Here is a 25,825-nt window from a genome sequence, read left to right on the forward strand (position 1 = left end):
TCCCTTGCCCATCTCTGTGTCTGACTTAACATCCTTGTGTCTCATGGGTGAAACGTTTTGGAATGTATTAACTGAATTGATGTTCATTATCCAGAAAGCTAAGAACATCATCAGCTAGCATCCAGGCCGATAGCAGAGATGGTCCTCTTTGCTGTAAGCCACCTCTCGGATGCTCCACCGGTGTGTTTGAAAAGTGCATTTGGCCGGGCGGTGGTGGTGCACGCCTTTAATCCCAGCACTCGGGAGGCATTGCCAGGCGGATCTCTGTGAGTTCGAGGCCAGCCTGGACTACCAAGTGAGTTCCAGGAAAGGCGCAAAGCTACACAGAGAAACCCTGTCTCGAAAAACCAAAAAAAAGAAAAAAGAAAAAAGAAAAAAAAGAAAAGTGCATTTGATTGAAGATTTCCTTTGTTCTGTTGCTGTGAGAACTTCATGAAAATGTTGTTTGGGGTAGCTCGAATCTGTGTCCCCTGGCCGTGCACTCATATTTGGCTCCAGAATAATCTCTCTCTCCCTATTCTGAGGTCAGAGCTGTTTTGACAGTTAAGTGTTCATCCTGTCCTCTGATCTGCATTGCCCTCTGGGAGTATAGTGAAGAAATGTTTCTGCGTTCCCTTCCCCAAGTTTGATTGTATTCCACTTGGGACAGAGAGTAGATAGAGTAAAAGCACATGCTTACTTGCCCGTTAGAGAAGTAGCTCGGGAGGTGGCCCGGGACAGCTCCTGTGGGCCTGTAGACCCTGGTGCCCTCGTTTTCTGTCCACTTACTATGGTAAAATACCAAGATGGAGCAAGCTAGAGGGCAAGAGTTGTTTGAGCTTACTGCTTCAGGTTTCAGTCTGTCCCACCTCCTCTCTTCACCCCGGTTAGTTCAGCAGCCGTGAAATCCCTCAGCCTGTCCACGGACCAGCCTGGCTAGACTGGTCCTCATGCCGCTCCCTTCCCAGGTGACTCTAGCCGGCGTCTGACCACCCACCTGCCTGGGGACGTTAACTTGACCGCATGAGAGACTTTGCACTTGGATTTACAGCAGGAAGGACGTGGACTGCGTTAATTTTATAAAAACCTTCAAACTGGTCCCCCCCAGAGTGCTGTGTGAAAGCTGCTGCTGTGTAGAGGTGAGAGCTCTGGAGACCTCTCCAGGGCTGCCTAGGGGAACACCAGGCCTCTGCTCGAAAACACTTAACAAGTGTCAAGTTACAGGGAAGAGCTGCTTACTGGATTTATTTAAATTGTTCATCTAGTGCTAATACAATTAGTATATATTATTTACTACTTTATATTAACACTTTCATTAATAAAAATATATTCCAGTGATTGGGGAAGAAGGTTACCTATACTAAAGGAAGTTGCTTTAAAGCTATTTTTAGAAAACATGTTCTTTGGGGAAAAGCTGAAGATGAGGTAAGAGATGTAGAAATCATGTGATACAAAGAATGATTGACAGATTTATGGTGGGTTATTTTATAAGTCAAGGCTAAGGAAGCCAGGGTAACAGAAGGACAAGCTGAGGGATGAATGGTAGACTTTCTGGGGTAGGAAAATCTGGGGGTGGAGTTTGAAACAGATTCTAGATGGATCCAAGGCGCATGCTTTAGAGAGTGGCTGTGGAGTTGGAAGGCCTTCCGGAAGTGCTGGAGCAGTGAGGGTGGTTCTCTCCGTGACAGCAGCGCACTGAGGTAGGTTTTGCATAACTCCAGTGCTTTTCAGGTTGTAACTTTATTTCATTAACGTTTTAATGTTTCATGTACACACAGAATAACTAGTCTGTCACCAGCCAGGTATTCAGTCACATGTAGATCAGAATGGCTTTACACATAAAACTTTTAAAGCATAAAACTCTTTTTCTTTTGCAGAGACATTATGATAACACACTTTGAGCCTTCCATCTCCTTTGAGGGACTTTGCAGTGAGGTTCGAGATATGTGTTCTTTTGACAATGAACAGCCCTTCACCATGAAATGGATAGATGAGGAAGGTGAGTGACTGGGAGAAGGGATGCTGCCTGGGTGAGCCTTTGCTTTAAGAGAAGTAAGAGCCCTAAGAAATTCAGGAGGGAAAGATAAAGCGGAAATGGAATGCTGTGCTTGAGTCCTTAGATTAAGAGGCAAGATTTAAATCAAAGTACACAGTCTTTGTCTTTCCCTCTTCAAAATGAGGGAGGCAAATGTTTCATTAGTGTGTCGTGTTTTTTAATATAAATGTTTATATTTTAATATAATAGCTTACCTGTTATTAACTGAATATACCTTAAAGAAAATGTTGTAGAAGCAGTCATAGTGATTGTGATCATTTTACTTCAGGGTGATGTTAGTGACTTGTACTCACAAAGCCTTGTGAACTGTCTTGAGGATGGACATTGCCTGTCCTCAAACTCAGAGGCTCATCACAGTTGGGCATGTGTGTTAGTCAGAGTGCTCTTAAGGACCAGGGCTGATAGAATGATAGAATGGGCGGCTTCCTCAGTTTGAAGACATTGAATTAAGGCTTCTCACCATCTACTGCCTACAAGTGTACCTGGTGCCTAAGGAGACCAGAAGAGGGTATCAGATCCCCTGGAGGAACTGGTTACAGAAGGTTGTGGTCTGTCGTGTGGGTGTTGGGAACTAAACTTCTGCAAGAACCACAAGTGCTTCTAACTGCTGAGCCGCTTCTCCAGCCCCTAATGGGCTTTTTTTTTTTTTTTTTTTTTTTTTTAAATAAGGCAGGTTTTGTTATGTGGCTCTGGCTGACAGGAAACTTTCAGTGACCCCCTTCTTTGGTCTCCTAATGTGAGCTATCAGGCCTCAGTAGCAAAATATTTTAGGTGGCTAGTAATTTTGTAACCATCATTGCCACATACTCTTGCACGGGCCAGGGAATGACAGATAGGATTTTATTTTACTTTATTTTTAGTTCTCTGCATAGCTTTTAAATTTTTTATTTTTAACTGACAATATATATGATTATGAGTTGCAGTGTTATGTTTTTTCTTTGTGTCTGTGTGTGAGTGTGTGTTTAATGTGTATACGTGTTTTGCTTACGTGTATCTCTATGCACCATGTGCATACAGTGTCTGAACAGGCCAGAAGAGGGTGTTGGGTCCTATGGAACTGGAGTTACAGACAGCTGTTAGCCATGTGGTTACTGGGAACCCAGGTCCTCTAAGAATGGGACTGTTGCTGTGACAGACAAGACCTATTCTTTGAAGAATTTTAGAAGACTTTGGGGTTTTGGACTAGAAAAGTTACATTTGAATTAACAAGAGCTATTGAGGTCCAGCCCCAGGGTCCATGGAAGAACTCTACAACCAGCTGAGAATCTAATCTTAAGAATACTGAAAGAAGCCAGGCAGTGGTGGCGCACGCCTTTAATCCCAGCACTTGGGAGGCAGAGGCAGGCCGATCTATGTGAGTTCAAGACCAGCCTGGTCTACAAAGCGAGTTCCAGGTCAGGCACAAAGCTACACAGAGAAACCCTGTCTCGAAAAACCAAAAAAAAAAAAAAGAAAAGAAAAAGAAAAAAAAGAATATGCACACACGGAGCTCTTTCAGTCCATTCACTTTATTCTTCTAAATCAGTTCTACAAGTGTCACCGGGTACCAGTTATATACACTTACAGGCAGTAATTCTTTGGCAATGCAATGTGAGGCTTCAAGTTTTCAGGGTCATAGAGAGAGGTGGTAAGATCCACACATAGAGCAGTAATTGTCAGCTTTCATTTACAACCCAAAGCAGGAGTGACTAATGGACGTTCTCTGGTAGGGTCAGCTAAGGGCTAAAATCAATTAGGGGATCTAAGGAGGAATTTATGGGCTCAGACTGTATTCTCAGAAGTGACTAGGTGAAAGGTGAGGAGTCTGTATGTCAGTATAAGGCACGAGTAAAGTAAAACTGTCTTTTCCCTTTGTCACCGCCGGTTCAGCGATCTCAGCAGCGCTGTTTTCCAGCCGGACGGGAAGTATTTTCAGTTACTAGGCAACCTGGGTAACAGCATGTAGCATGTGGTTTGCAAAAGCACTTTCACTCTGAGTCAGTTGCTAAAGGGAACCCTTAGATCTAGTGATAACACCTAGGCTATGGGATAAAAGAGGAGGGTTTAAGCTTAATTTGCACAAGAAACAAAGCTTGGCACCTATCATTGCCTGGCCTTGGTGGTTGTCTCTTTGGGTCAGTCTTGTATAATATTATCGGGACCAGCCTTAATATTATACATCCCAGGGGCTCAGGAGAGAGGAATTCGGACAGTGGTCAGGACTATTTTTGGGAAATAGAATCTCAGCACACCGAGCTCTATCGTCCACTTACTTTAATTCCTCTGGGATAACATTCCTGTTTACCCAGCTTCAGTTCTGTTCTCATGCCTACCTCCTTTCTTGCCTGATTTCTCTCTATATTTATCCACTGCTCCCTCTAAGTTCTATCTTAATTCTCTTGTCTTGATTCTGCCTTAAATCTTGGTCCTTCTCATCTTGTTCTTACCCAGCTAGTACTTCCCCATCTGACTCGTCCTCATTTTCCATCTCATCCACATGTTCTCTGTGGTCAAAATCCTCCTTATTCCTCTCCATTCTTCGTCTCTAAATTCTCCACATTCCTTCCCAAGTCTCTCAGTAGTTTAGTTATAAACCCAAGCAATAGCAATCCCCTGGTTGAGCAAGGTCACCAGGATTGAATTCTACGGGGTCATAAAGGTAGGTAAGAATTTTCCTCAGGCAATGACCACCAGGCTTCCAGGGTCGAATGGAGGGGTGATAAGAATCACATAGAGGGGCAGTAATTGTTAATTATCATTGGCAACCCAAAAGGGAAATGACTAATGAATTAACTAAAGGCTAAATTCGGGTATTATCTAAGAAGAGGGATCTTATGTACACAACTATAATCTTAAATGTGATTGGTAGATCACATTTAATGTTAAGAATCTATTAGTTGCTAGGTCAATGGGAGAAAATAAAACTGTCTTCTCTTTTCCTGTGGCTCCTATCTGTCCAGGCTATCTGCTGGTTTTTTTCTGCAGGGTGGGAGAAAGTGTGCTTGGTCACGAGGCAACTTGTGTACAGCTGGATGCCTCTGGTGATAGTTAAAGGGAGATCTGGAACTAGAGGTAAGATTTTGGAAAGCAGGAAGTTAAGCTTAATTGGCATATCCGCTAGGCCTTCTCAAATGAGTAGTCTGGATGCTTAAGTCTGTTCTTAGAGAGTACAGAGTCATGGACTTGTCTGGGCATGGACCTGGCCGGATACTGCCAATGATGATAATTATAGGGAGGCTTGAACTGGGGTTCTGGCTGAGCATAGCTGTCAGCGCAGGTTATCTCAATATTCCTTTAGTAGAGGGGAAATGGTGCCCAAATAATGCTGGAAAAGCTACAATAGCACACAAGAAATTCATAGCAGGAAACGACTGATGATCAAAAGCCAAATATCACCAAGGCTCCTTGAGCCTCAGCTTGACCTCAGGAAGGCCCTTGGCTTCTTCCAGGTATTAGCTTTGCCATAATCAGCTGAAATCCTACTTTCTATATTTTTTGTGGCTTACAGCGAGTCAATGGGAATATTTACCTATATCAGTAACTAGCAGAGGGCCAATCACCATCCCAGTAATTGCAAGCAGTAAATCACTTAAGTTAGGGCCTTGTGTTAATAAGCCCGGGTGAAAGTAAGGATTTAAGGTTAGTGAGGTTAGTTTCTCTTACCTGTTGGAGAGGTGAGTTCAGGGCATGCTAGTGCTCATCTATCAGCAGTCTGTCCTTGGATGTTTGAGAAGTATCTCAGATGAAATTCTTTTGTCTGGAGATGGCCCTGGCCAGATGTCTGCTAATGAAAACAATTACAGAAAAGCAGACTCTATGCTAGAGTAAGAGGAACAAAGGCCTGAGTGTGGGGAAAGGGTCTTTGTGTGACTGTTTTCAAACATAGTCAAAGGGATGTCATCCATAGGCCCCAAACTTGTAGGGGGAATCGTGCCTAATAAATGATCAACCACACTGTTAGAAGTTCTTGGGAAAAGAATCAATTGGGAAAGCTGTAATAACACACATAAGAAATTCACTGCAGGAAGCAGCTAATACATTCAAAATCCAGTATCCCCAAAACTCCTTGAGTTGTGGCTTCAACCTCTGGTTCAGCCTTGCCAGTGCCAGTTGAATCCCTGCTTCATGTTTCTGCAGCTCGAAGCATTGAATGCGCTGTGAGCAGGGTTAAATAGGCCTCCTAGTAGGATCCTGGAAGACATATGCTGAGAGCAATATGGATTATGTAGGACCAGCGTTCAGCAGTTAAAATTCCCAAAGATAACATAATCCAGAATCTCTGTTTGATATCTATCTTTACGTGGCTTATTTTTTTTTATAATGCTTTTACTTTCTCTTTAAAGACTTTATTTTTTAAAACTTTCTATTTCTTTATATAACTGTCTATATTCTTTTTCCTCTCTCTTCCAAGTCTACATATATTTTTATATATATTGTAGACTGTTTAGAGGTTTATTTCATCTGAATCTGTTTCACTGTGAATCTATTGCTTTAAACTGCAATATTACTGGGACTGAAATGGCAGCTTTGGCTGCTGGCTCTGCCCTCCTCAGCTTCGCAACATGGGGGAACTATGTTTAACACCAGCTCTGGGAACCAGGCTCACTGCCGACCATGTGACACAGTGGGTCTGTGTTTCCACCCAGCAGCATGTAGCCCAGAAACCTTTTTTTTTTTTTCTGTACTAGCAAAAGCTAAATCTGTCATGATGCAGTGCACTGTGAGGCTTGGAGATGCCACTGTGTACCACTGCAGAAATCCACTACACTGCACTCAAGCCCACACGCCGCTGTGAACCTGCCATACTGTGGCTCACAGCTTGCCAGAGAGATACAACTAGGAAGCTGTTTTTAGCTCCGTTTTATAATCTTTTTTTTTTTTTTAAAGCTTTCTCAGGTTTTAGGTAGAAACTCTTGCCACCATGTGTGGGCGCCATTTGTAGCTAAAAGTTTTCCTGTGGCCCGCCTGGTCCCGCAGCTGCCCAGACCCAAGTAAACACACAAAGGCTTATATTAATTATATTTATTAATTAGCTCAGGCTTACTACTGACTAGCTCTTACACTTAAACTCAGCCCATTTCTGTAGATCTATATGTTGCCACATTTTTCGTGGCTTTACCTGTGTGCTGCTCCCTGGACGGTGGGCTGGTGTCTCCTGCCTCAGCCTTCCTTTTCCCAGAATTCTCCTTGTCTGCTTATCCTGCCTATACTTCCTGCCTGGCTACTGGCCAATCAGTGTTTTATTAAACCAGCATATAAAAGCATTATCCCGCCGGGCATGGTGGCGCACGCCTTTAATCCCAGCACTCGGGAGGCAGAGGCAGGCGGATCTCTGTGAGTTCGAGGCCAGCCTGGGCTACCAAGTGAGTTCCAGGAAAGGCGCAAAGCTACACAGAGAAACCCTGTCTCGAAAAACCAAAAAAAAAAAAAAAAGCATTATCCCACAGCAATGAGTCAAGTTATAACTGTTCCGTTAGGTAATAGACATACCCACAAGAATCTCTTCTAGACAAGATCCCATGTACATGAGGTTTGAGAGGCTCTTATGCTTACCTAAGACCCTGATGTCGGGCTGGCAAGATGGCTAAGCAGTTAAGAGTAAATACTGCTTCTGTAGAGGGCCAAGTTCGGCACCCACGGGGGCAGTTTATGACTGCCCGTAACTCCAGCCTCTGTGACAGCTGCACTGCAGATGCACATGCCCAGCCCCACAGACAGAGTTTATTAGGAAGTCTTGGGGCTCCGTGCATCCGATCTTTGCCCTGAGAGTGTTTCTTATTTTTATGACTTATAGGTAGAAGTGGAAGGGAGGGGCAGCTTTATTTTTAAACCAAGCAAGGCTTGGCAGGGAAATGTCTTTTAGATACTTTTTTACCTAAAGTTCATTCTTGACATTTCTCTGTACCCATATCTACATAGGATGTTGAAAGAAGCCATTTTGGGAGATGGCTTAGCAGTTGAGGGCACCTGACTGCTCTTCAGAGGACCTGGGTTCAAGTCCCAGCATCCACATGGCAGCTCACAACTGTCCATAACTTCAGTTCCAGAGCATCGGACACCCTCACACAGAGACATACATGTAGGCAAAGCACTAAGGTGCATAAAGTAAAAATAATAAATTATTTTTAAAAAGAAACCATCTGAGGCCTCCTACCTAGTCGTTCTGTCTGTTTGCAGCCATGTTCCTTTAGGTCTGTTCTCTGGATTCCCCTCAGGGACAGTGTTGCCACACTCGTGTGTCCACTTCCCAAGTCATTTCCTCTGCTCTCAGGCCTCACCAACAGGCCGTGACTGCCATCTTCTGCCTGTCAGCAGATGGAGAAGGCCATGTAATTCCTCTTCCTTTTGTCCAGTTTCCGGTTTGGTTATCTGTTGCTGTGTGACACTCACTACCTTCCTTACAGCTCAGTGAGTTGGAGTCTTACTTTTCACGGCTCTGAGTAATCAGGGCCAACGTTACACATGTCCAGAGAAGATAAAAGGGAGCAAGGCCTCAGCAGCCGAGCTGAGGAAAGAATGGAGGAGACACTGTTTTCTTTGAGATAGCGTAGAAAGGAAATGACCTCATATTCCTCTCCCAGATGGTAAGCTGGGTTCTCCGCAGCATGTGACTGAAGGTTAGACAGATGGAGGAGGGAGCACTGGACTAGTAAGGTGGACCCAGTTCGGGCCCCAGCTTGGCTCTAAGTGCCTTGTTCATTGAGGAATGTCAGTGTCCTGTTATGTGCCACCTCTTGACTTGCAGGGTGACTCAGCGCTTTGGCTGGGTAGTCAGGAGAAGTATTTCCTTGTCGTCCATGTGGGTTACTGAAATTCAGCACTTCCATTTAAGAGTAGCTCAAGCTGGTGTCTGCCCTAAGTAGGACATTGTAACGTCCTTCTCACCAAAGGCTCAGGGGACATGTCAGAGGAGGGACATCTCAGAATAGGGGCGCAAAGAGCGTAAGCGGTGCAGGATGGGAGGAGCACTGTGGAATGCCGTCTTTGGGCTGTGACATGGCCTTTGTACCCATGAACTCATCGCAGCTGTGATTATATACACAAGAGCAAGTCAGCAAGACCAGACATCATTCCAGCAGGCAGTCTCAGAGGGCGCCTAGCAAAGAGAGTCATGAAAGGAGAGACATGTTGGAGTGCCTGGGAAGAACGGAGGGAAGCATCGAGGCTCCTTGGGGGAAGGGGACTTGGAGCGCACGTGGTCAGGATGCATTGTTTAGATGTGTGTAATTCTCAAAGAGTAAAAGATGTTTTATAGAAAAAAGGAAAGAGAAAGCAGGGGCTGGAGAGATGGCTCGGTCGTCCAGGGCACTGGCTGATCTTGCAGAGATCACCCACAAGTCCCTGCACCCACAAGGCAGTGGACAGCTGTCTGGAACTCCAGTCCCAGGGGATCTGACCCCTTTCTACTGACTGCCACATCACACGGTGGCACACTTTCATATATGCAAGCAAAACACTTATCAGATGAACGAATCTTAGAAAAATGTTTAGGTGGCTCAAGCGGGACTTAGTCCGGAGTGCTTTAGTGGTTTCCTTCCTGAGACTTAGTTGAGCAAGGTTGCGATGTGAAAGAAATCTGTGACAAAGTCACTCTGAGGAGAGAGATTCCAGCCATGCATAGTGAGCAGTGGAGCTGCCTTTACTCCTCTCTTGAGTAAACAGGCCTGATGATGTAGGCCTGTGTCCCAGAACTTGGGAGACTGAGGCAGGAGAATTGTGTGTTTGAGGCCAGCCTGAGTAATTTACGGAGACCCCATCCCCAAACAATAAAACGTGGGTGGGGCTGGCTCTATACTTCGGAGTTAGAGTGCTTGCCAGGCCTGGTCCTGGGCTCCATCCACAATACTGGGGACAAGGAGGAGGCAGCAGCCTGGCTGTTAACCATACCCATCCAAGTGAGCTGTGCCAACCTGAAGGTCGTCAGAGTGGGTTTGCTGGTGTGTGTGTGCGTGCGTGTGTGCACGTGCCTGTGCGTGCGCCTGTGTGCAGAACCTGGTTAGAAAATGTGTGAAATGTGGTGTCTGGGCCCCGTGTTTCGTTCTGTACAACTAGAAATGGATGTGATGTCATCTACTTGAGAGAGTGGAATGTCTAAGGAAGTGTCTAAACATCTGTCCCTGTAAATACCCCTCCATGATTATTTATAGAGTGTGCTTACAGTTATCGTACTCAGGGTGAAGGTTGAGCTGTACTTTTGTGTTTTTAGGGGATCCGTGTACAGTGTCTTCTCAGTTGGAATTAGAAGAAGCTTTCCGGCTTTATGAGCTGAACAAGGATTCTGAACTCTTGATCCATGGTAAGAGCCATTGTTGACTCTCCAAAGCTGCAGCATAAACGTGACTAAAGACAGCGTGGGTGTCATTATCATGTGTGCCCTCTTCCTTAGGTAGTTGTCCTCCAGTCTCTTTTTCCTGTGCTAGAGCGGCTAAGATGATTCTGCTTTTATAGTCTAGGAGAAATGCATTCTCTGTGCATAGTCTTCCAGGATATTAAAGTGTGATCTCCTCATCTCCCGTTGTTTCATCCCTGCACAGCTTGAGAGAGTGTGTGTGGGTGTGTGGTTGGGGCGGGGCAAGGACCACCTTTTCCTAGTACAAAATGTTAGAGAAACAATCAGTTATTCAGGCAGGCAGTTAGCAGCTGCCTGTTACCCTACAACTTGGGAGGCAGAGGCAGGAGGATCTTGTGTTCCAGGGCAGTCTGAGCTACATAGTGAGATCATGCCTTTAAAAAAGGGTGAGAGAGTGAGGGAGGGAGGGAGGGAGGGAGGGAGGGAGGGAGGGAGAGAGAGAGAGAGAGAGAGAGAGAGAGAGAGAGAGAGAGAGAGAGTGGGAGTTAATTCAGTTGTAGAGGACTTGCCTAGCAGAGTCCTGGGCTTGGTAAACTGTTTCCTGTTCCAGGTGCTCTTACTCAGTTGTGGCCCTAATTCACCAAAGTACAGTCAGTGAACACGATGTTCCTCATTATAAACATGCTTTGTTTGGTATGTTTATAAACGTATAGCCTGGAATATAAGCTAATATTTTGGGAGTTTGGGTACTGTTTCTGATATTTATTCATTCATTCCTAAATTGAGTACACATCTTTTAAAAACTCTGGTTTTTGTCATTTAGTTCTTTGTTGTAGCTAAGTTCTCTACAACAGGCACTTTATTTTTTTTTTTTTTTTTTTTTGGTTTTTCGAGACAGGGTTTCTCTGCGTAGCTTTGCGCCTTTCCTGGAGCTCACTTGGTAGCCCAGGCTGGCCTCGAACTCACAGACATCCGCCTGGCTCTGCCTCCCGAGTGCTGGGATTAAAGGCGTGCGCCACCACCGCCCGGCTTACAACAGGCACTTTAAAAAGTAGTAGTTAATTTCTTTAAGGACCCGAAGAAGAAAAGATAATTATTCACAGGGACTAGAATTAGTAAACCAGGCTTCCAGTATGCTACCCTGTAGACATACTTGTTTCCACAGGAAGTTGCTTTGCATACAGGCTTGGCAAAAGTGAGTGCCTTCAGTAGACTAGTTTGGGCCATGTGACAAAATCCTTTCTGTCTTGGGAATCACAAGTCACTTTGAATTTTGGATCAATTTTAATTCTGTTTAATTAGTATTTTGTGATTATGCTATTAATTAATTTTAATGAATTTTGTTTCAGTATTTCCTTGTGTACCAGAACGTCCTGGAATGCCTTGCCCAGGAGAAGACAGTGAGTGTTTTTAGTACTCTGTACATTTGAAAGAGTTACTCAAAATGAAAAGAAACAGAACTTGTTGTTTTGTTTGTTTTCTAGACAAGGTCTCTGGCCATCTTGGAACTCGCTGTGTAGCCCAGGCTGGCCTCCACTCAGATCCACCTGCCTCTGCCTCCCGAGTGCTGGGATTAAAGGTGTGTGGCACCATGCTTCCCTTAAGAGATGAACTTTTAATTTGTTTGATTCATTCTGTTTCCTCAGTCTAATTTAGAACATATTAGCAGCTGCCTGAGCTCTGCTTTTGCCAAATGGAATTCATCTAGCTGCATCTTACATAATTATCTCTTGTGCATATAAAAGGACAATTAAGTCATATGGCTTCATGGTTTTTAATTTTGGATATTTTCAAATCTGTGGAAATTTTGAAACATCTTTGAAAAAAGATACCTACATATCACTTGCCCAGATTTAACAGTACTTAGCATTTTCTGTTTACCTCTGTACTTGTTTGTGTGTACACATATGCATGACTTCTGAATCTAATAACCCACTTGTTTCATTCATTTGTTTGTATTCTTGTGCTTACCATATAATGTGAGAATGATTGCCTTGACACTTGACTTCTAGACAGCTTTGTAGATGTCACATTCTTAGGAATTGTTATAGAATCTCATTTTCATTTATGGTTTCTGCACGTATCCATGACTTCAGGAGCAAAGAAGTAGTGAATGTTTTACTTTGACTTATGTGAAATTTCCAAGTCTAAGCTTCTAGTGTTGTGACTTAATGCCCTTTAGTGGACAGAGAAAACAAAGAGTTGTAAAGTTAGAATGATGTCATGTGTTACACAGGAAGATGGGGGAGAAGGAATGGCGAGCAGGAGGTGGTAGTGAGGACGCGGGTTTGTAGTCAGCTGGCGGTACCAGAGTTAGCGCCATGCTGCCTGTCTTTGCAGGCTGCTGGGGAGAGGGCTGTCTTCTCTGCCTAGAGCCAGAATGGTGGAAGAGTTGACACTGTAGCACACCCTGTGCAGAGCTCCATTGTAGGTTATGGCAACACGCTCTCCGGGTAAAATGCCGTTTCTAGGCTTCCCATACACCGCATGCTCATTTACCTTTTAAAATTAGTGGTGGAAGTCTGACACCACCTTTCCCCAGGAAAGTAAAAATTGAACTAGAGTATAGAGGAAATGGATAACCATGACTGTGGTCTCTCCAGAGAGTGTAGACACAGGCAGAAGCCCCTGTGTTAGGGTCAGGAGGCACGCGGCAGGGCTTCTTCCATTGCAGGGAAAGGCCCTGGCACACTGTGTCCCCAGCTCTGCAAGCAGAAAAAAGACTGCTAAGAGCATGGTGGCTGGTACTTTCTATCTTAACTTGAAATAGTGAAGTCAGTGCTCCTTCTGCTTTAAAGTAGTTTAGAAATGTTCCATACTAGTCAGTACCAGTGAGGAATATCACCAGTAGACATCTCAGGGCCTAGTAGACTCCAGAGATTACTACACAGTGCATGTCATAGTGATGGAGAGCCAAAATTACAAATGGATTAGGTTTGATTATTTAGAATGTCTTCCGATGTGTTTTAGGAATAGTGATGGCGCATGCCTTTAATCCCAGCACTCAGGAGGCAGGGGCAGGAGGATCTCTGTGAGTTTGAGGCCAGCCTGGTTTAAGGGAGTTCCAGGACAACTAGGACTATTAACACAGAGAACCCTGTTTCAAAAAAAGAAGAACAAGTGTTTCTAGGAGCTGGAGACGTGGCTCAAAGGTTCAGAGCCCTTGCTGCTCTTCAAGAGGATCTGGGTTTGGTTTCCAGCACTCATATGGTGGCCAACAACCATCTCTAACTCCAGTTCCAGGAGATCCAGCTCCCCTGTCACGCCTCCAGAGGACTAGGCACACACATGGTATGCATACATACATGCACACAAAACTCTAATAAATGTTTAAAAAATTAAAAAGGATAATAGATATATAAAACTTTTGAAGTGCTAGACCTCGGTCTAGCTGTGTGGTAGAATGCTTATGCAACATGTGTGAGATCCTGGGTTCAACATCCAGTATTATACCAAAAACAAACGGAAAAGGTTAAAAGTTTGTTGTCGATGGAGTTCTATGAAATATCACTTACAAACAACTTCCATGAAGTAAAATGCACCTTTACAGTGAAGAAGAGATGCACAGTTACTCCTTGGAGTGAGCACTGTCATTCTGACATTTGTATGCCTCTTTGATGTAATGCCATAAGGAAAAATAGCAATATTTTATTTTATTTTTAATTGTGCGTGTTCATATCGGTGCAGATGCCTGAGAAGTAGAGAGCATCTGATCCCATATATATATATATATATATATATATATATAAACATTTAACAAAAGAGTAAGTGGTAGCTTGTAAAGCAGGCAAAGGATACAAGTATTTACTTCTTTAGCTTATCCAAGAGCTTCAGTTTTTTTCAGATGTTAGGGGAAAATCTCTTTAAAATAAAGCAGTACTAATTATTCCAATTGGTGCCCCTGGTGTGTGTTTCTAGCTAGTCCTTTAGTGAACCCATGTTACAGTTTCAGTTTCTAGTGTGTGTAACTGTATTTTTTCCAGCAATAAATACGGAAAAGTCAGGTGTAGTTAAGTAGCTTTTATTCAGACTTACTCTCTTTAAACTTTGAATCTCTCTTCAGAATCCATTTACCGAAGAGGGGCCCGCCGGTGGAGAAAGCTTTATTGTGCAAATGGCCACACTTTTCAAGCCAAACGGTTCAACAGGGTAACTTATTTTGTTGGATTCTAATGCTCTGAGACATCTATTTGTATTTGTTTTTTCCTTCCTGTGAGAGAAAGATGGTTTGTTATTAATTAAGTCTTGAGTCTCCTAAGGGAGGCAAGCAAGCAGGAAGGCCTCGGGTCTGCGGCGGCCTGAAAAACATGAATTTTTAGAGTTAAAGGAAATTATGTTTAAGTATAATTCAAAGAAGGCAGAGATGATCAGAGTTTATTGTGAAAGCCCTTTAATTCACTATTTAGAAAGCAGTAATAGTAGCAAACACTTGGCTAGCTTTACTGTGTACGAGGCAGTTTCCTGAGTGCTTTCCCTGTGCTGACGCACTAAATCCTTACAACAGCCCTGTGAAACAGGTACGGTATTTCCATTTTATAGATAAGAAAAATGAAGTTAAGTCTTGTCTTAGATGTTTCAGCCAGTAAGTACAAAGCTGGAGTTTGCGAGCAGGCAGTTTGTTGATGTTGCCTTTTTCGACACAGGTTCTAACCGTGTTGCTACAGTTGGCCAAGAACCCATGGCAGTCCCTTTTGTCTGCCTGAGTGTGGGAGTGCCTGGTTTAACTTCTTCTGTTAACTGTACTTTTATGGATTTCATTTCTACAATTAATATTATTTCCTGAATTCATCAATAGAAATGAATGTACAAGATCCCCAAACTCTTATTGCCAGTGACCCTGGCATTACCAAGGCTTTGGGCACTGAGTTCTCTAGGAAAGCAGGGTTTGCCCTCTGCATAGTCTGGAAGGCTATGTGGTTTATTAGCCATTTTTCCTGTGTTCATTACTGTGAAATTTTTGTGAAGATATTCATATCTCTGAAAGCTACTGTCTTCTGTTTTTCATTTTTCCCCCCACTGATCTTCAGTAGAAGCCTTTGAAGAAAAATCATGTGAGAAAATTTTGTTTCATTTGATTTTGCCCTGTTTTGCTTTTTTGAGACAGAGTCTCACTATGTAGCCTTTACTGGCCTGGCACTATGTAGACCAGGCTGGCTTTGAACTTACAGATCAGTATGCCTCTGCCTTATGAATGCTGAGGTTGAAGGCATAATGAGCAAGCTGTTGGGAAATAACTATGTTTTTTTTTTTGTTTGTTTGTTTGTTTTTGTTTTTTTTTGGTTTGATTTTTATTTGTTTGTTTGTATTTTGAGACAGGTTGTATACCTCTGGCTGTCCTGGAACTTACTCTGTAGACCAGGCTGGCCTGGAACTCCAGCCATCCACTTGCCTTTGCATCCTGATTGCTGGGATTTAAAGGTATGCTGCACCACCACTGCCTGGCTGTGATAAAAGTTCTTGAACTTCCTCTTTGCAGCGTGCTCACTGTGCCATCTGCACAGACAGAATCTGGGGACTTGGACGACAAGGATACAAGTGCATCAATTGCAAACTTTTGGTTCATAAGAAGTGCCACAAGCTTGTCACAATTGAGTGTGGGCGGCATTCTTTGCCACCGGTAAGGCATCGGGTTTTGTTTGTTATGTATGTGTGTAGCATGCTTCATTTAACAGGGTTAAAGCAGGAAGGTATTATAGAGCCACATCTTGGGAAATACAATGTGTAGGAGTTCTTTACATTCCACTTAAGATACGTACACCTTGGAAGTCTTGAAATAGCCAATATCAAATGTCATCCAGGCAGTATTCACGTTTTTAGTTGTCTGATAAAAGTTAGAATTTTTCATTCTGAATCAGGATTCAAAGTGTTCTTGATTGATGTTTCTTCTATACTTTTTAAATTCCTGGTTCCTCCTTTCTCCCACCTGTTTTTCTCCTTAGAATTTTATTGTAGGAGAAACAATTGCTTTTTAGTCATTTAAAGTATTTAATAATTTTGTTTATTACTTTGAGTGTGTCTCTTTTTTACATACTTTTAGTAAAGTGATGTCATTGATGTCCATCCCTTTCTAAGTAATTTTTCTCACTGAACAATATGATTTGGTCATCTTTTTCATACATGTTTTTATTTATGTGTATGTGTTTATTTGAGCATTTGTTGTGTGTGCTCTGTCCTTGGAGGCCAGAAGAGGGTGTCAGATCCCTTGGAGCTGGAGTTCCAAGTGTTGTGAGCTGCCCAGTGTGGCTGCTGGGCACTGAGCTGAGGCATTGCTGAGCGGTCTCTCTAGTCCCCTTCGTTACCTGTTTTCTTCGTTGTTATTGTGCGTGTGAGTGTTCTTTCATGCAGCTGTGATGCATATGTGCCACAGCATCTAGAGGTCAGAGAGTAACTTGGGAGATTGTTCCTAGGTTTCAGAGGGAGCTCGGGGAGAACAGGTAATGTAGAAGTGGGATCACAGTAGATAGTTTTCTTCTTTTATTCTGTAAACTGTGTTATTATGTGATTCATAGGAGTATTGTGCGGCTTTATATAGCTATGTATTATAATAATGTAATTCACAGCACTTAAGTTTTTCACATTTAAGTTTTAGTATGATACGTCTCATTGAAATACTGTCATTTCTGGATTTATAGAGGTTTGAGGATTTAAAAGGAATCTCTAAATTACTGTGTCTTTGGAAATGTTTGTAGGAACCAATGATGCCAATGGACCAGTCATCCATGCATCCAGACCATGCACAGACAGGTAAGGGTGAGTAGCAGTTGGAGACTGCTTTGGGGTGCTTTTTTAAGTGTAATTTCTCATATTAGACTTCATTTCTTTTTTTATTTTTTGAATTATCATATAGAGTATTAGGTTTTCTTATAGCATTTTCAAGTAAAACTTTTGCTACTTCCCCTTCCCGGTTTTCTCCCACATGTCCCCCACCTTAAGCCCTCTGACCCCAGGACCCTCCTTTCCACTGTGGTAACTTTTTTTTTAAGCCTAAGTTTAAAAACATAATGTACCTAAGCATATTTTGTGATAGTAAAACTTGTCACAATATTTTAATATACATATTTAGCATTTGAAAAAACAACTGTGTAAATTAACAGTTGACTTTCTTAGTTCAAACAAATTCTTCTGAGGATCTCTAAATCCTCAGAAGTTTCTTTTCCACAGTGAGAAAGTACAAAACTGAATTTGGAGCTGTGTTGACTGTGGAAGCAACTTTGTTCTATTCAGATCCTTATTCTGGAAATGTCGAGGCACAGCATAGCAAACTGACCATGGGCGTGAGTTAAGTGTCACACAGGAACAAGTCCTAAGCGTGTATTTGGGGAATTCTGAAGCTAAAAGCATTTTCTGGAAGGTCAGACTGGTCGCTTGGTCCTAAAAGAAGCTTGGAAAGTCTGGGCTGAGGGCTCTTACTTCCCGACTCCCATCAGCTCTGAGGAGCAGAAGCCCTGACCTGGTCATCTCTTCATCTCTGTGATAGTCAGGCATTCTTGAGATGAGATGGGATATAAACCCCAGGCCTGCCGTCTCCGTCTTGGGGTACTAAAGCATTGTAGTAGAATTTATAGTCCTCTGTAGAAGACAAATTACTCACAATGAAGAGGAAAAAAGCAGGAGTTGACTGCCAAGTGGCGCTTCCTCTCTGCCTTCACCACTCTTGTGTTTTAAAAAGTGATCTTTCTTTACCATACTTTTTAAAGATTAACTTACTTATTTTATGTATGAGTGCTGTGTCTGCATATATGACTTTATGTCACAAGAGGGCATCAGATCCTACGATAGATGGTTGTGAGCCACCATGTGGGTGCTGGGAATTGAACTCAGGGCCTCCAGAAGAGCAGCCAGTGCTCCTAACTGCTGAGCCGTCTCTCCAGCCCCCTTCACTGCTCTTAATAGATAAATTGGGACAAATGTTAAGCTTTAATTAATTACTTACTCATATGTAAAACTAAGAAAAAAACATGAAAAGAAAAATGTTTATCAAATTCATTGTTGGTTATTTTTCTTTTTTAATATTTGGTTTTGAATTTTTAGTAATTCCATATAATCCTTCAAGTCATGAAAGTTTGGACCAAGTTGGTGAAGAAAAGGAGGTAAGATAATTTGTCCTACTGTGTACAGCATCACTGAGCTTTTTAGAAAGACATAATCTTTTAGGACTATAATACTTTGACTTGATTACATATTATATTGTAACAGTAAAATACAAGGAAGACATTTAATGAGTTTACAGTATTATTTTGATTTAATTGCTTAATTAAGTAATTTTAATTATGAAATAATTTGAAAATTTATTTTCACTTTAGATAGATAAGCAAAAATTATACAGGAATAGCATTTAGTACTTGAAAATATTATTTGAAACACAATGTAGACACTTGCATTTTGCTTAAAGTATAAATGGTTAAATGTTTTAATTGTCATTTAAAATATAATTGTTACTGTTGTGTGTGTGGTGTATAGAAATAGGATGGCGTGCTGCCATGTGCATTGGGGGTCAAGACAACTCTGGAGTTGATACTCTCCTCCTTCCACCTGGGTATGGCTTGTGGGGATCCAACTTCGGGTGCTAGGTCTGGGTGGCAAACCCTTCCTGTAATACTTAAAATTTACTTAATAGTTATTTTTATGTGTATCTGTGTAAGAAAATGCCACAGATGTGCAGGTGGTCATGGATGCCAGAAGGGTGTGTCAAGTCATTGGAGGAGCAGTTCCAGGCTGCTGTGAGCGCCTGGGTGGGGGCTGAACTCAGATCCGCTGTAATAGCGTCAAGTGCTCTTAACTGCTGAGCTGCTGTTTCTCCAGCCGAAGTTTGTTCTAAAACAGAAATTAATTAAAACAATAAGTAGTTTTAGAAAAGCTTTTGGTAAAAAAGAACTTCATGTCTTACCTGCTCCATGTGTTGTCTTGGAGACAGCCCCTTTTAGCCTCTTCCAGTTGTGTGAATAGTACCTAAATCTCTGTTTTTCAAACGTGTGTATTTCTGGCCATGGAAGATCAGTCCTTGCCTTTTTTCTTTTCTCTTTCTAGTGTTTGATGGGTATGTTATTTTAGGCTTTTCTTGTTTAATCTTCCAACGTTTTATTACGGAAATTTGAAACAGAAGTGGCAGACAGAACATGGTAGCAAAGTCCCCTCCCATAAGCACTACCCAGTTAAAGTAACTGAACAGGAGTGGATGATCTTGTCACTCACTCGCTTTACTCTGGCAGAGTTCTGAAGTGCATCTGTTCATCCCATGTTTTTTTTTTTTTTTTTTTTTTTTTGGTTTTTCGAGACAGGGTTTCTCTGTGTAGCTTTGCGCCGTAGCCCAGGCTGGCCTTGAACTCACAGAGATTCGCCTGGCTCTGCCTCCCGAGTACTGGGATTAAAGGCGTGCGCCACCGACGCCCGGCCATCCCATGTTTTTAATATGACATCTTAGAGTCTTGCTCTGATTTAGTCAGGTACCTTTTGTTTGTTTTCTTCTGTTCTTTGGAGTCAAGTTCTCATGTAGCCCAGGCTGTCCTGGAACTCCTTGCATATCTGAGGATCCTTCTTTCTCTCCCTTCCAGATGTGTTCACTGCCCTGTCCAGCCCAGCTGCACCCATGTCTGCACTCTGTTTTATCTACCTTATTCTTTCAGTTTTGTTTTTTAAGGCTATATATTTACTTCTACATTACTAAGGTTGTTAACATTTATAACCCACCTGCCACTGTGACCACATCTTCCTTGTTTTGTTCATAGACTGAATGAGTCAGACAAAGTAAGAACACCCTAGTAATAAAGAATGAGTCCTCTGTTCTTCTGGACCTGTATTAATCTGCTCTTCGGTGCTCGTGGACTCCTTTTTGTTCCTTTTAGAAACGGTCGTTGGCATTTTATCGTTGTCATCATTATTACTGCTTTGGTTGTTATGCCTTTTAAGTGACAGACGACGAGACATAGCTAGATGAAGTTTCCACACAGTGAGCACTGTGTGGTGGCCTCTCCAAAGGAAGATCCCCCCTCACTGCAGAGCCTGTCTTGAAGCTTCTGCTCACTGGCAGTCCCCCTCCCCCTCTGCTAAAGTAGCCGTTGTCTGTGCCCCTCACATAGCTTTGCCTCGATTTGCTCTTGTTCCCGCTGTAGAAACAGCCTCATACAGTGTTCGTGTCTCTGACTTCCTTCATGTAAAATAGATGCATGTTACACAGAGCAGTATTTCAGTTATTTTATCATTTCGGTTTATCTGTCCCACTCCAGTTTTCCCTTTCAGTTGGAATTATTTTGATAAGTTAGGAGGAAACAATCTTATATATAAATATGACATGGCAAGTGGCCCTGCTGATGAAGGCGTGTATGTCATCCAGCCACTCAGGAGGCTGAGGTCGGAGGGTAAGGTAAAGGGTTGCCTGGCCACTGAACACAGAGCCAGCCTCCTCGGCAGCTTAGTGAAGACCTGTTTCAAAACGGAAAAAAGATTGGAAAAGTGTTGAGTTGTAGAACACTTACCTAGCATATGTCAGGTCCTGGATTCAGTTCTTAGTACTACATAAAATAAACTTTTCACTCCCCAAAGAATTAATTATATAAGTAAATAAACGAGTTCGGGGCATGAGTAGTATGTACATTCCACTGCAAGAGACAATGGTCACAGTCCCATCAGCAGTGTGTGAGAGATCTAGCTGCTCCTCATTCTTCTCTGCGTGGTCTAGTCAGTGTCTTAAGTCAGTCCTTTGAGTGGAGATAGTGGCCACGTATGATTTTTCTAAACTTGTTTTTAAGATTATCATGATATTATTGGTTTATATACCTTGTAGCCTTAAGATTTAATACAAGCTGTTGATACTTTGATCATTTTCCAGAAGATGCACTTTAAATTAAACTGAGCTCTTGGGTTTAGATATATTTATTTTATGTGTATCAGTGTTTTGCTTGCATATATGTCTGTGTGCCACATGTGTGCCTGGTGCCTGTGGAGTTCAAAAGAGGGCATCAGATCCCCTGGCACTGGAGTTACAGACAGCTGTGGGCTGCCATGTAGGTGCTGGGAAAAGAACCAGGATCCTCTAGAAGAGCCGACAGCTCTTAACCTCTGAACCAGCTCTCCAGGCCCATGACCATTCTTTTTAAACAATTTGTTTTTATTGTTTTTAATTATTTGTATGTGTGTGTCTGTGTCGGTGTGTCTGTGTGAGTGCAGGTGCCTGCAGAAGCCAAGGAGTCAGATCTGGAGCTTTTATTTCCCCCCCTCCCCCTCTCCCCTTCCCTCTCCTATCTTCCTTTTCTTTCCTTGACACTTTTCACCAGAGGATTCCTGCTTTATTCTTGTGGGACATTTGTGGTTACATGTTGGTGACTTTGCAGTATTGAGCTATCGGCATGGTCCCTGAAGGTATTCTTTTTGGATTTGCAGATATCTTATAAAAGATTATCTTTAATTATCTACATAAATTGTCAGAAGTTTAAATTTCTAGTTTTGAATGAATTATAGAGGTTATTACTTTGCCATCCCTTTAATACCAAATCTGTCAACTGTAGTGCCTCGTGCTCATGTCCTGCCTGTAGCATCTCCTATACTGTGAGGAGTGTGTCCCCTCACAGCTCAGCTTACATTTATCTAACTTTTACCAGATTCTTAGCAGACTCTTCCATCTTGATATTCTGTTTAACTTTAATTCTGTTTGGAAAACTAAACAGATACACACGATTGTCCTTAAAATTTGTCAGGTTCTTTAAAGCATCCTTTAGCATTGCTTAGATTTCAAGTCCATTCTTTCTCCTTTTTAACTCACAAGCTCATCCTGTCTCTTAAAGATCGAAGGTTTTAGGAGAGATAAGAAAAGAGTTCAGAACTTAAAATATCTTATGTTATGAAAATACTTTAAAATCATTGTAGTTAGAACAGTTTGTTAGAAATATAAAATATTGAGGAAAACATTTCCAGGTAAAACTTTGTTGGTTAAATGTCTTCAACAGGCGACCAACACCAGGGAAAGTGGTAAAGCGTCATCAAGTCTGGGTCTCCAGGATTTCGATTTGCTTCGAGTTATAGGGAGAGGAAGCTATGCCAAAGTACTGTTGGTTCGATTAAAAAAAACAGATCGCATTTATGCAATGAAAGTTGTGAAAAAAGAGCTTGTCAATGATGATGAGGTAAGTGGTGATGTTTTTTCTACTTCTAGACAAACCCCAGTGTGCAGGAGGTCCTGGTTTAATCCAGAGTACCACACATACACAGACATAACCAAAGCGCACCACTTCAGCATTTCTGTATTATTATTTTGGTCTACTTTTCTAAGAACAGGCCTTAGGTAAAAATAAAGTCAAGGCTAAGGCATATTATTGTCAAGGGAAGTACTTGAGCTTTCTAAGAGTTCAAGACTGTTTCATAATATTGGACATTTTGTTAATGGTATTTTCTCTTTATATAAGTTTTGTTTCGTGACAGTAAGTGGTTTTGATATTTAGTCTAATCAGTTAACATTTGTGATCATTGACTTACTAAGAACAAATTTATCATGAGTTTTGGTCATTTCATTTGACATAGATTTCCTTGAACTTTGAAATAGGATATTGACTGGGTGCAGACAGAGAAGCATGTTTTTGAGCAGGCATCCAATCACCCTTTTCTTGTTGGGCTGCATTCTTGCTTCCAGACAGAAAGCAGGTAAGATTAAAAGGTGACAGAATGTCACTGGGCTTCATTTCATGTGCTTCCTGTAATTCCTGTGGGAGCACTTCAGAACTTCCTGCTACAATCAGCAATACCGATCTGACACCAGTCACTAGTAGGAAACAAGGAAAGAGAGGGAGAGGGGGAAGGGGCCCCTAAGAAACAGCATGGCTAGCCAGCCCTTGATGGCCTGCACATTCTCATCTGTGACATAATGTCTTCTTTACCTTAGGTGACATTCAAACGTGTCTCACCTAGTAAATAGCTCCTTAGCCCAAGAGTGGAATCGGTGTAGTTGTGCCGTGCTGGGCTGCTTTCCTGTGTCCATGCCTCTTGTTGCAGCTGAGTTTTAGGCGAGGACTGACTCCTTCAGAACACCTTTCTGCTGTGGCGATCGCTGTCCTATTGAAAATGCCTGAGCTGTCTGACTCGCTTTGACTCGCTCTGTGTGGTTTTCCCTGTTTCAGGTTGTTCTTTGTCATAGAGTATGTCAATGGAGGGGACCTAATGTTCCACATGCAGCGACAGAGAAAGCTTCCTGAAGAGCATGCCAGGTAAGTGAGCTTTGTTTGAGTTGGATCTCTTCCTTAGAGCTGCCTGACCTTTCGGGGCTGCTAGTCAAAAACAGTCCATCAGCAAGTTACCTTGTTGCCCCTGTATTCTGTGTAAGTCATGAGGAGACTGGACTAGTTAATTTACATAGTAGATTGTAATATGCCTATTACATATTATAATCTGCTATTTGTGTCCATTGTATATTTAGGGTTTTCAGGTGGTGGCTGTTCATAACAAAATCATACTTTTTTTTCAATTCAAGGTTTTACTCTGCAGAAATCAGTCTAGCTCTAAATTATCTTCATGAGCGAGGGATCATTTATAGAGATTTGAAGTTGGACAATGTGCTGCTGGACTCTGAAGGACACATTAAACTCACGGACTATGGCATGTGTAAGGTGAGAGACCCTCCAGACAGCTGTGACTGTCAGTTAAGGAACTTCGTATTTGGGTAGGAAATGATCACTGCCTTGATTAGGATGAATGTACACCCTGGCCATCCGCAAAATTCCATGTCATCTGGGATATGTGTGCTATGTAGGGTTAGTTGTTTTAATTGATTGTAACTTTTTGTCTTGAAAGCTGTTATGCTTTTGAAGAAAAGTTGGAAATAAAAATTTGCCTACAGTCCTCATTATGTTAACACAGTACTTTTATATCAGTTTCCAATCTTTCACCTTTTAGTAGACCCTGAACCTACTTTGCAGATTTTCCTTGGGAGTCTGTTTTTGTCCTTAAATTTCAAATCTCTGACATAAAGTATGATAAAAGTCAAGTAAGCGTTTCACTTTGTCTGTGTTGGTGTTGAGTCTTTGGCAGCACTGTTTCGTTTGGAGGTCTGGTCTTTTCCCGCGATGTGTCTAGAGAACTGTTCTACTTAGTAACACTGCTCCAACAAGACACCCCAGGTGTGTGAGTGTGCATTGTGTTCATCCACCTGGAGGGTTGCACCAGAGCAGGACTCCACATTCTTACATTCATAAACACTCAAATGGTATTGAGGCTTTAATGTTACTTTCACATAATGTATAAAACTCAAGACCATTTTTCCTATGATACACCTTAAATTATTCTCTTACATAAATTTTTGTTTGTAAATAGGGAAAAGGTTTAGTCAGTGGACTCATGTATCCTTCACTTACATTCAGGATACTGTTTTGTTCTGCCATTTTTACCCCCCTAGAGTGTTTTTTTTTTCTCTCTGGTTAAAAAAAAAAAAAAATTAATCCCAGCGCTTAGGAGGCAGAGGCAGGTGGATCTCTGAGTTCAAGGCCAGCCTGGTCTACAGAGTGAGTTCCAGGACAGCCAAGGCTACACAGAGAAATCCTGTCTTGAAAAACACTAACTAATCACAATAATAGTGGATTCTTTTAAGTTTCAAGAGCAAATAAAAATATGAAAAGTATTAATCTGCAAATTAGGACAGTGGTTTCTTTCTTTCTTTCTTTCTTTCTTTCTTTTTCTTTTTCTTTTTTTTTTTTTTTTTTTTTGAGTCACTGTTTGAATATTAGTTAGAATTACCAATTGTACAAGGAGGCAGAGGCATGATGATTCACCTTTGCAAGGCTGGAGCAGGATGGTCCTGAGCTCAAGGCCAGCCTGGCAAGAATTTACCCCCAGCCATCTCCCTAGCCTTCAAGGAGTCTTTCTTTTATAACTCTCTGTCCTTCCCTTTTCCAGATGAATTTAACCATACTTAAACCATGTAGATGGGTACATGTAACATATTTGGTTGTTGGATTAGTTTTATTTCCTGTTTGTTTGGGTGGGTTTGGTTTTGTTCATTTGAGACAAGGTCTCAAAACCTGTGTAGTTGAGGTTGTCCCTGAGTTAATAATCCTCCTGCTTTAGTCTTCAAAAGGCTGGGATTACGTGTGTAGCACCATGCTTAGTTTTTTCTTTTTAGTTTCAATTTTTAATCTAACATTTTCTCTGTTTATTAGTTACTGGTGTGTGGGATATATTTTCTGATATAGAAATGTTAGGATCTCATGATTGAAGACCATGACATTTTCTTAACATGTTCATTTTTATTCTTAAAGAATATGTTAATAGGTATACAAAAATGTATATTTGTTTCAGTTCTTAATGGTTGTTCCATTTATTATTGAGTATTTTCTCTACTTGACTTGTGTGTGTATTGTGCCTTAATTGTTCACCAAAGCAGAAGAAATGCTCCGCAGAAAAAGTGACCAGGGGGCTGAAGAGATGGCTCAGAGGTTAAGAACACTGACTGCTCTTCCAGAGGTCCTGAGTTCAATTCCCAGCAACCACATGGTGGCTCACAACCACCTGTAGTGAGATCTGGTGCCCTCTTCTGGTGTGTAGAC

General features: G+C 42.0%; 1 protein-coding gene across 2 annotated transcripts in view; it reads left to right on the forward strand.

The window, feature by feature from the left end:
* Prkci (protein kinase C iota) overlaps positions 1 to 25,825 on the forward strand; it is a 61,451-nt gene that overhangs the window by 23,870 nt on the left and 11,756 nt on the right. For both annotated transcript variants that reach the window (XM_076573938.1, XM_076573939.1), the window contains exons 2-12: positions 1,857 to 1,978; positions 10,221 to 10,310; positions 11,654 to 11,704; positions 14,368 to 14,453; positions 15,781 to 15,921; positions 16,994 to 17,048; positions 18,336 to 18,394; positions 22,244 to 22,420; positions 22,837 to 22,934; positions 23,408 to 23,494; positions 23,758 to 23,893. In XM_076573938.1, the coding sequence (XP_076430053.1) occupies positions 1,857 to 1,978; positions 10,221 to 10,310; positions 11,654 to 11,704; positions 14,368 to 14,453; positions 15,781 to 15,921; positions 16,994 to 17,048; positions 18,336 to 18,394; positions 22,244 to 22,420; positions 22,837 to 22,934; positions 23,408 to 23,494; positions 23,758 to 23,893 (1,102 nt within the window). The remainder of the gene's footprint in view (positions 1 to 1,856; positions 1,979 to 10,220; positions 10,311 to 11,653; positions 11,705 to 14,367; positions 14,454 to 15,780; positions 15,922 to 16,993; positions 17,049 to 18,335; positions 18,395 to 22,243; positions 22,421 to 22,836; positions 22,935 to 23,407; positions 23,495 to 23,757; positions 23,894 to 25,825) is intronic.

This window comes from Peromyscus maniculatus, chromosome 6 (genome assembly GCF_049852395.1).
Source record: "Peromyscus maniculatus bairdii isolate BWxNUB_F1_BW_parent chromosome 6, HU_Pman_BW_mat_3.1, whole genome shotgun sequence".
NCBI lineage: Eukaryota > Metazoa > Chordata > Mammalia > Rodentia > Cricetidae > Peromyscus > Peromyscus maniculatus.